At 34.8% G+C, this 11,435-nt stretch overlaps 1 protein-coding gene across 1 annotated transcript; it reads right to left on the bottom strand.

Moving 5' to 3' along the window:
- Positions 1-3,264: 3,264 nt before the first annotated feature.
- Positions 3,265-4,053, bottom strand: LOC147490659 (dof zinc finger protein DOF3.5-like). Its single transcript, XM_086565441.1, has one exon. The coding sequence runs from the start codon at positions 4,051-4,053 to the stop codon at positions 3,265-3,267; it is 789 nt and encodes a 262-aa protein (XP_086421567.1).
- Positions 4,054-11,435: the final 7,382 nt, after the last annotated feature.

The raw sequence follows: 11,435 nt of genomic DNA, 5'->3' as shown, positions 1-11,435 counted from the left end.
TCTCACTACTGACTAAGAAAACCACTAGTTTGCTCATTAGATAGAAAGCGTATTGTGCAGAGGCACTTTCTTCTTTTCCAACCTATCAATTCAGCTCATTTTAATCAATTCTCTCTATAGATTTTTTTGTTAGATCTCAAAAATAGGGGCCTCACATTAAGTGTTTGGATAGGGCCCTTAAGTACTCAGGGCCGCCCCTGTTCCCATGGTCCGGGGGTTAATAATGCGAAAGACCTGTACGTGTATAATCATAATCCACAAAAAAAGGAAGCCACAAAGTTTCAAGAACTGCGAATTTTGTGTCTGTTTAGCAGTGGGCCGGTGCGTAACTAATTCCACTTCATATAATGGCAAGACTATTGTTGGAGTATTGGTAGCAGTATAAGAAAATGACAAATTTACCCTTAAAATGTATAAGATAGGAACTCACCTCAGCTGGGCTTTGGGGTTATATATCACTTAGTTTTGAGGAAGAGTTTGTGACATTTTCTAAATATGTCATTCTGGTGAATATATATATATATATATATATATATGAAAGAATGTCCACCTTGTAAGTTGTAACGCGCTCGTCTTGCCGGTCTTGGAGTTGAGGTTGGTATAGCACCTACTGTCATCCAAAATTTCAATGTCCAGTTGTCGACCGCAATATTTGATTACCAAGATATCAAACATCTGAGTCCACACAAGGCACAGATTACAAAGTCAACATAACTGACAGGCCTATGTCCGATCCAGAAGAGAGAGGCACCTTTGGGCTTAGGCATTAGGCCTAATATAAGGGAGAGGAGGAACTGAGCGGATTCTCCCAGCCTTGGGCATCTTGCCCAGCCTTTTTAGTTGCACACGTAACGGCAAAGATCCCAACCTTAAAGAACTTAAACACCCTTAGATATTGATTTATACTGACTAATAAATAATTAAATATGGATACTTTCGTCAGTTAACATATTGATGTCAACCTCATCGACAATACATGTGCAATTACGTATACATGCAGGAACGATCATGTGAAAGGTTGATCGATGACACTGAAATGTGCTGATTTAAATTCCATCCACATTCAAGAATCTGATCAATATAAACATTTGATTTATGTTCTTACCTAAAACCAAATGAAAATGATGTTAATACTTGGATCTATTGAAGTTTTTGGACATTCGATGTTCAAATAATATGTATCAACTGGAATTTTACCACCAAGTTTTCAATCCAACAATGCAATATATATCCACCATGAGTCCATGACGATATACCTCGGAAAATCAAGCTAGTGCCCATTACACTGGATGTTTTCCTATATTCAGGGCTTTGGAATGATATTGGTTGTGTGCTAATGTTTATATAGTACTGTTCTAAAAAAATCAGTCTAGGCGGCCGCCTAGGCGGTCTCTAGGCGCTAGGCGGTGCCCAATCGATTCGCCTAGGCCCAAGTCGTTTAAAAAATCAGTGGACTTACTAGGCGGACGGCAGACCGATTAGGCGGCCTCTAGGCGGTCTAGTCATTTTTTTTAATGATTAAATGTCGAAAATTAAAGGCAAGCTTAAGATTTGAATGAGTTTAAAAGACTAAAGTCGATCTAATGTAAATTATATGTCACTATAACAAAGAGTATGCTTTTATATGAAGTCTATATTCTTCAATTATTACGCATTTTTGTAATAAGTATTTTTGTTTGTGTTTATTTTTTGAATTGTGGCAAATGATTTTCTTCATTAATTTCTTATAGTATAAGTGTGTATTACTATATATATTAGGAAAACAAACCGCCTAGCGCGTCTAGGCACTACCTAGTAGGCCTAGGCGCTCTCCCACTGCCCGACTACCACCTAGCGTTTTTTAGAACACGGTAATATATACACAAATAAATCCTTATTCACGATGGTATTATATATTTAAAATCTTGATTCAAAATCTAACTAAAATTTCAAAGGGCTGAGAATCCTAAACTTAGTCCAAAGTATATCAAATATTTAAAGTTTTGGAACAGATGGATACCAACTGTCTTTTTTTTTTGCTTGGTAATGAGCTTGCGAAGATTCGAACACAGGACCTCCCTTTGCGAGTCTGAACCAACTATGGAACTGGTTGAGACCACTAGTTTTTTTGTTAAGAAGTTGCGTGAGGAGAGTGAGAGAGGTTGAGACCAACTGTCAAAGTCTCATCTGATATTGAAAATATAGGACCGGAACTCTGGAAGTCTGGATTGGATTTCGGAAGATTGTCGTCTATACTCGTACTTAGTTTCAAACTATGATTCTACTGGTTGAGAACTTGAGATAATGCAAACAATTTACCAGATGCCTAAGGTGGTTGTGAGAATCCTCTTTTTTTTCCGTAACCAACAATCCCAAAATCTTCCCGACTCATGCACCACGAGTCACAATCTTCATTACTCCAGCTGAGATCATGATGGTTTAGGGTCCCCTTCTTTGTCTCGCACAAATGCATCTGTTGCTATCAATAACGTGCTCAACAGCTAAAGCTAGAGAACTATAAGGCACGCATGTCGTCATGTGATCGTGCGCATAGTTAGTTCTACGTACTTTTTTCTTTTCTTCTCCCCATATAGGATTAGTCCTACATACTCAATTACGTTGCTTCGGTTAATCTGTTATGATGTGGATGACGGATTGTTCTGTTTAAAATTCATGCATGACGAAATAATGAAATTAGTGGCCGAGTTTAAATGCTGAAATTAATATCTAATTTTGATCGCTGATAATTTTGAACTTGGTTCTTGCATCCATATCCACGCCCTATGAAGACTAGCTTTCTTTACAGTCTGCATATATACAGCCACTGGGCCACGTACGCCGGCCACCTCCATGGTCCAAAAGTACAGTCAAAAACACTATAAAGACACTGGCAAATCTAATATTTTCCCAATTAGAGATTTGCCAGTAAACAAACACACCCTAAAGGTTGGCATGATTTGCCAAGTACCGAAAACGAATTTTTGGTTTTCACTTCTATATTGACATTCATGTTTAGGACTTTCTAGTTATCAGTGAATTCCATTACTAAAAGTAGCAGTGAAATCTATTGAAGAGTGATGATAAACAGAAGGTAAAACAAAAAAAAAAAAAAAAAAAATTGTCTTCGTTGTATTATATCGAAATGTTACACAATCTTATCAAGTATAGATAGTAGACATTTCCTTTCATCGAAATGTTACACAATCTTATCAATTAATTAATAAGAATACGAAGACTAAATGGACAAAAGGGTTAGAAACCGACCAGTAAATTATGTATCAAGATTCAAGCACCGTAAGTTGGTATATCAAAACTGTTCCAATTTCCAGGTAGGAAATTACTATGGAACATTGTATGATCATCCAACACTGGTTCAAATCCTTGCAACTGCTGTTGTTGCCATGAAAAATTTGGCACTGCTGGTGCTTCCGGCCACAAAATATCTTGACTAATTCCATCACTAATTAGAAATTCTTGCAACCCCTCCAGACCCATTTCTGTACCCGGATCCATAAACTCTGGACTTCTTTGTGTGTTAATTACCTCGAATTCGGGTGGAATTGGCCCAGTAAATTCCATATCCAGCCTATTGGATTCTAATGAGACATTTTCTTGTTGGAAATGAGAAAATGAGGTAACATAATCCGGGTCCTGAACTCCGGGTTCAACGTACCCGGAATCCGATAATGTGTCTGGATTCAAGAATTTTGAGAAAACAACAGCAAGATCAATATCAGAACCAGGATTTTCCCTCAATGGGTCTTCAAAACTGCCATCTGAGCCACCTGAATTACTATCAAAACTAGCATGTGAAGAAGAGTAAGACAACCCGACCCGACCCAAACCCGATGGAGGTAGCCTAGCTGACTTGCCACGGCGAGTTTTGCGACACCCACCACCATGTGGTACATTTCTTAAGGACCCTCCTTTAGTCCAATACCTTCTACAAGCTTTACAAAAGTATCGAGGTTGCGAAAGACTATAGTTATTGTAGTAACAAAATTTGGTGTTCGTCGACGCACATCTAGGACAATTTGGAGCAATTTCGATGTTCGTTTTCCATCTCCGGTCCATCGTTAAGGGTCCGGAATATGTAGAAACAACTCTTTCAGTGGAATTCATCACTATTAATTGTGGCGTTGTAAGAAAAGAGTAGTGGTTAAAGGTGAGAAAATATGAAAGTGCATGAGAATGAGTGAAGGGTGCATGTGTGTGGTGCCTTATATGATGGTTTTCATTGGCCAGTTGACGAATCCTTTTGGACTAAGAAATAATGTGAATTGCTACTCTTCCGTAGGCGGATGTATTGTGTCTACGTTGTGTGTTATACGTGGGGACATCATATTGGACAATTGTACTAGGGATTAGGCGTGAGGAGATTTTTTTGTGTATGTTGTGGTGGGAATGGAAGGAGTGTACTAACATGCACTGCTGAAGTTTTCCTGTTCACTCCTTCAAGAGTACAGATTGGGATTGCAAGTGCATTGTACTGATGCATGGAAATGGTGAGTCCCTTAACTACAAATTTAAAAAAATGAGTATACTTGTAATTTTTTTTTTCGGTAATCGGAGTGCACTTGTAATCTTGTATTACTTAATAATAATACCATAATCAAGTCAATGTTGATTAGAAAAAAGTTAGAACATAAACATTTAACAAATTGAGCGATGGGACTTATCATTTTATTATGAGTTTGACTTCCCCAAACTCACTTCCCAGGTCACCCTCGAGCGTCAGAAATCATGCCACGTCGCTTTTGAACAATTTTATTTTATTTTTTGGTTTTTAATTAGGGTAGATAAAACTTCAGTGCTTCACATATATTTCTTTTTTTTCTTTACTTATAATTATTTCAATGTTCATATCCTTTATCTAAAAAACAATATTGTCCATAACGACTAAGGGTCTGTTTGTTCTGGAAAAAATGTCAAAAAAAAAAAAAAAAAAGAAGGTATAGTCTACTTTTTTCGTAGTTTTTTTGTTGTTTGTTTGTCTATAGAAAGAAAATATTGCTTTCCGTACGGAAACAAAATTAGAGAAATAGAAATGGTTTTGAGTCTATGCTCCACACCTAAATATTTTAAGAAAAGGAAAAGAAAAAAAAAACAAACACAATTTACTTTTCTTTCTGTAGTTTACCAAACAGACACAATTTTAAAACAGTTTCAATTCCATTCCATTTCATAGTGGACCACTCTATTTTTTTTCATTTTCTTTCCATTAGTTAAAATTTTGACAAACAGGCCCTAAATATGTGCTTGTTTAAAATTGTCACATTTTATAAGGAAATCGATAGGTAATTAACTACTACAAAATCAGAATAAAGTTTAAAGAACAGAAATTCAGTCAATATCACAATATTCATTTTTTTTTCAAAATCTTAGTATTTTAAATCTTTTTCTGGAACAAATCTTTAAATTTGTAGGGAAAACATGCGAGACTAAGAATTGTGGTCAAGGCGTACAGGTATACAACGCAACCATATATTGACTCTAAAATGAGCTTATGACTAATATATTTTGAGTTATACCGCGGACAAAATAGCTTATGCGGTCGAGTGCTTGTACACGTTAATGCCAATTGCCAATGGCCTTCAGTGTTACATTCGTTGAATTGCTGTACAAAATCGTATACTGCATTGTATCTCGTAAATGGGATGCCACGGCAAGTCCCAAATGGCCAAAGAAGCTCATCGTCAAGTTAAGACGTTATGTAGCAGTACCAGTATGACAATATGTTTCCTATCTGAATGTCCTTGTTAATCTCCCTTTGGGTTATTGTTAATCAGAATAGCCTGGGAAAATCTATTATTATGTTTTGTGATGACAATACAGTGTGCACGCTGGAAAAAACAGTCTCATGGAGGACACCCAGTGGCAGAGCCAGGATTTTGAGTGAGGGTGAGCCACAAAAAGGGAAATATTTGAGGCCTTGTCTGGTACAAAACTAAGAGATTGTATTGCATACAATTATTTTGGTGTATGTTAACTAAGAGATTGTATTGCATACAATTATTTTGGTGTATGTTAAGACACTAATGTTTTAGTTTGATCTAGTTCTGTTTTTGCTCCAATTATATGTCACCAAAGAGATCGATTTCAATTCTTACAAAAGATATGTTGTAACAGTTTTGATGGACATACACCTCTATCATTTGATGAGAAAGGGAAGTCAAATTGTATTCTCTAATAAAACTTGTGTATAAACATTACATTCTCACATCTTTTGTTTTGAATTTTTTTGCTTTACACCAAACTGAGACTATTGCTAGTTGCTACTACTTTGGGATGGACTCAATGTGTACAGAAGATATTTCCTCAAAATTTAGATGGTTGGTCCATAGAGAAAAGAGCTACTATGAGTTTACGTGATTTTTTATGAATATAATATAACTTGATCCAACTTAGAAATTAAAACACCGAAAAGAAGTATAAACTGAAAAGAGAGGAACAACTTATCAGTACTTTGCTATACACAAAAAAGCTACAATGGAATTTGCTTGCCGAGGCACAAATTTGGCACTGACGAAGTATCTGAATAAGTCAAAATTCATGAGTTCTTTGCACAACTTGGCTGTTGTACAACCCTCTATATGTCTTGAAGAACTGTCTAAAAGTATTGATTGACATTTTTGCTGTACACAAAGCTTTCCAGAACTTCTAACAGATCTTAGGGCTAGGTGCAAACTTTCTCTGTCAAAGCAGTGTATTATTTTATACTAAACACAGTGTATACTAAATTTAAAAATAAATTAGAGGTGATATACCCTTTATACGAGGAAGAGTGCATCCTATGATCCTAAATTCTTAATACATATGGACAAACCAACTCACGTAGAGTGAGTTATACCTACTTCTATGACTACTAAAACAGAACTACATGAGAAAGTTAATGCAACATTTAGAATTTTAGATACAATTTTTTTCAGAATATAAGCAGAGAGGGAAGAGGGAGAAGTCAAGAAGGTTGAGAGTAGAGAGAACGTGAGGGATTTTTGAGTTTCTTTTTCTTTTTGTACCGGTCGTGGTTGTGATTTTGTTTTGTACGTGTTAATTATATTTTTTGTTTTTTTTGAGAAATCTGAGGGGGGCGTACCCTGGCTCCGCCTCACACCATATATATACTTAAACTAACTTCCATTCTCTGCCGAGTTAATTTCATATATATGTTTATGAGTGGCCATTAAATTATATATTAAGGATGACATGTCCCGATTGATCACTTAATCAGTAATCAAAAATTTAGAGAGGCTAATTAGAAGTTGACTGTGTCAAGTGTAAGCAAATTAGCAAATTAAGTGACTGGGAATATTCTAATTAAGTACTTTTCAACTAGAAAATACATCCCTTATATTATGAAAGTCGATTGAAATAAAAATCCTTGTGATCTGACCTCGTTACTTGAACCAACTTCGTTCTTGTGTTGTACTGCTTGTAAATGAGTCGTACTTAGTTGTTTATCAATGCAAGAAAATAAGGTAAAAGTAAAACCAAAGATCAAAATATCGAATTTAGTGAATATCTCAATGTACTAAAAAACCAAAATATATCATAAATATCATAGATATATCTATTTTTTTGTTGACCAGTCAAAATTTAATTTTGTATATCGATGTATTAAAAATATTGTCGATTATATCGGAAATATTATCAATATATTAGTCAAAATCAATAATATTTAGTCAAAATCAACAATATCGGTCAAAATCAATAATTTATGTCGGATATATAATATATATCAGTCGATATATATCATTATATCAGAAATTGTGAAATATATTGGAAAAAATAGATTCAATATTCGGTTGAAATATATCGGATATTTCCATCTCGGTGTACCCAAAAAATAAAATATGTCAGTGATATCTCGGATATCTCGGCGATATTTTGGGCCTTGGATAAAACAGATTAGTACATATCGGCACTTTCAGCTGTCAAAATTTTACAATCGTCTACTTTATTTCCTTTTTAAACTTAGTAATCTGCAGAACAGTCGTCTATATACTGGATGTATATGCTGAGATTACAATCTCGACAATATGGTAAAGAAGGTGAAACTGTTAGGAAGGGATACTTGCACTAATTTGATTTCATTTCAGCTCAATTTAGAGAAGACTGATCGAGAATTTTTTAACAAAATGATGGTATCTATTAAGTTCATAACTTCATAACAAAGTAACAAACGAAGAAGATACTGTTCTCAGTGAAATGAGTATATGACCAATAAAGACTCAAAGAAGAATTGTTCCAAGAAGGGGACCCTTTCAAACTTCAATATCATTAGCCAATCAACCTACAAATGAAGCTGTTGGTGTATGAGGTAAGTGGGACCCTTGTAGGAGGCTCGTAACTGCACTGCAAATGTCATGAAAGAAACATACATTAAGAATTCATGAACAAGATAATGATAAAACGTAGTACATGTGGTAAATGTGGACGCGATTTAAGGTAAAGCTTGTACGTCTCAACGTTTCTCCATAAGAACTTGGAACAGAACAGCTCGATCCTCTTCAACCTCTTCCAAAGTTCCAATGAGCCATAGGTATGCATCACCATCACCATCAATAACAATGCAATATGCATTACAAGACGCTCAACATATTGAAAACATGTGAAATAGTTCGGAACATAAGAGGAAAACTAAGATGACAGGTGCTTTGGTTGTACTTACTATCGAAAACTGAATGCAATTGTGAATAACTTGGTCTCACCTTTTTATGTGGCCTTGTTTATGTAAGGGTGGTTTATGGATTATTGTCATTAAAACTGACTTTTGCCTGTTCACTTTTGTTTCCTGATTAGCAAGTTTGATAATGGCTATTTGCTTTGACTTGTCTGTATGCTAACGTGTTGAATTGTTTATTGACACTTTCATGTAATCCTGGATGTTATTCTAAAACTTGGATTTCATTCTTCTTTTCTTTTCTTTTTTTCACTTTTTATAATTTTGATGAGAAGCACCTTAGAATCTTAGACCCTAAATGATGGATTTGGCAACATGCATTGCTACTTGCTAGCCATAATATACACGTACTGTTCTTTGGCAGAAGTTCAGATGTGGTTTGGTCCTTCGTTGGTCATATATTCTTCTTCAATCTTTTTCATCAAATATATTCTTATCTATGTGGGAAACAAATAACAACAAGTATTCTGCATTTCAATTTAGCATCAATCCATCAATGGAAAAAAGGCAAAATAGTAGTCAAATTACAATAGGGAGATGAGGCTTCAGTTTAACAAAATCTACACTTTAATTAAAACACAAATTAAAGAAGACATAAAAATCTTTCTTTTATTTGAATCCGATTAATTAGACTAAATCCCATATTTTATATACATGTTTAGACTAAATCCCTTATTGTATAATTCCTTAGACATAAACACTCATTCTGTTTTCTCCCCATCACACCGTTAGTATTTCACTTAATGCCCTAACTACCCTTACATATTATTATTTTAGATTTTTAGGGTAAGCTACGACACAAAAGTTTTTTTAGATTAAAAAAAAAAAAAAACAACAACAACAACAACAATTGCACAACCTCGTTGTCGGCTTCTTTATTGGTGGAAGCTCAAATGCTAGGACCAGGGTCTTCTTAGGCAGTAATTTAGGCATTTTTCTACAAGTGGTTTCATGGAGTTATTTATGAGTTTTTTGTGTTTTTTTTTGTTATTATCTTTAATAGTTTTGGTTTGGATCAAATATGCACAATGATTAAGTGCTATGTGATATTGTTTATGATTATCAATCAATCAACATTTTGTTAATTTTTTGGTTTGTATTTTGTATTATATTAAAGCCGTGTGTGAAATGGTTTTATGCAGTTATGTGTTATGGATTGTTTATTATTAATGTGTTTCTATGCATTAATGACATGTGTTTGGTTAGTATGTATTGCTAGATTTATATAGAAATGGGAGTGTGTGAAATAGAATGGAAGTTGCTAGATTTATAGATTTATAGCCTGAAACATAATGGAGGTTGTTAGATTTATATAAAGTTGGAGAAGATGAACTGGAGAAAAGACTATGATGGATCTATGTAAGGGCAGTTAGGATATTAAGTGAAATAGTAACATTGGCGTGACAGAGAGAAAACAGAACAGGGGTTTATGTCTAAGGAATTATACAATAGGGGGTGTAGTCTAAACGTCTAATTAACCCATTTGAATCTCACCATTCATAAACAATAACTTTGAATAACCCTAATTACAAGCCCTTTTATTTTTACTAGGGGTGACTTCGGATCGGATCGGATCGGATTAACCTCCTTCGGAATTTTTCCAAATTTTTTTCGGAACCTAATATGCTAGCCAAATCCGATCCAATTTTTTTTCGGATTCAAAATATATTTCCAATTTTGGAACTTTTGGAAATTTCGGAATAACTCGGAAATTTCGGAATACTTGGTAAATTTTCAAAGATCTATTTACTTTCAATTATTTTTGGAATATCATACGCCAATGTTCATTGTAGGGAGAGAAAGTCATGTCCACGACACCAATGTACCAACAACAATACGCACTTGTTTACTGAGAAAACCCATTTTCATTCAAACAAGTGATCCAAGAAAAAACGAGAAAAAGAACCTGCAGCCACCAATAGCAAGCATTGCATTCTGTTGAGGTCTGGGTATTTGTAATGTTTCAATCTTTTTTCGTGTGTGAAAATTGAAGCGTGAAGTGTCTGCATAAATAATGGATTATGGTCTTGGACTCTAAGTAGCTTTACATAATATTCTATCTATTGGAATTTGGCTTTTGGATTGGTCTGAAAGTCATTGTATGACTCAATGACATTTTTTTTCATATCATTATTGTTATGGCAGACGGTGTAATGACAGTAGAGTGGTTCAATTCAAGTGGGTAAGTAGCGGCTAGGTTATGTTTTTGTTTTGTTTTGAAATGAATGAACAGTCGAGATCTAATCAAGTGGATAGTGAGAGAAGTATATATTTTCGGAATAAATTGGCAATAATATCGGAAATTTCGGAATTTTCGGATCGGATCGGATTTTAGAATTATATCCAAATCCGATCCAATTTTTTTTCGGAATTTTCGGAAATCGGAAAATCGGAAAATCGGCCCATGAAAACTACACCCAGAGCCAGACCAATTTCGGGTCGGATTTCGGAAAAATCGGAAATTCGGCAAAAAGAGACACCCCTAATTTTTACTAAACCTATAAACCATAAACCAATAGTAACACCCCGTGTCACAACCAACTAAAAGAAAATATTAAAGGGCGGCATAAACAACTTGTGTGCTTGGACTCAAACTATGGGCGCACGCCCATAGTACAAAATATCCTGATATATCACGATATTTGGAGATATCTATCCATATTTCAGAAAAAGATATTTAAATATCACGATATGTTTAGAGATATATACGACTGCAAATATCAGTTATATTTCGATAATATTTGCGATATTTATGGGTATTTGGCGATATTTT

The sequence above is a fragment of the Coptis chinensis genome, chromosome 6 (genome assembly GCF_015680905.1).
Source record: "Coptis chinensis isolate HL-2020 chromosome 6, ASM1568090v1, whole genome shotgun sequence".
NCBI classification, from domain to species: domain Eukaryota; kingdom Viridiplantae; phylum Streptophyta; class Magnoliopsida; order Ranunculales; family Ranunculaceae; genus Coptis; species Coptis chinensis.
This window is presented reverse-complemented; position numbering and strand designations above follow the sequence as displayed.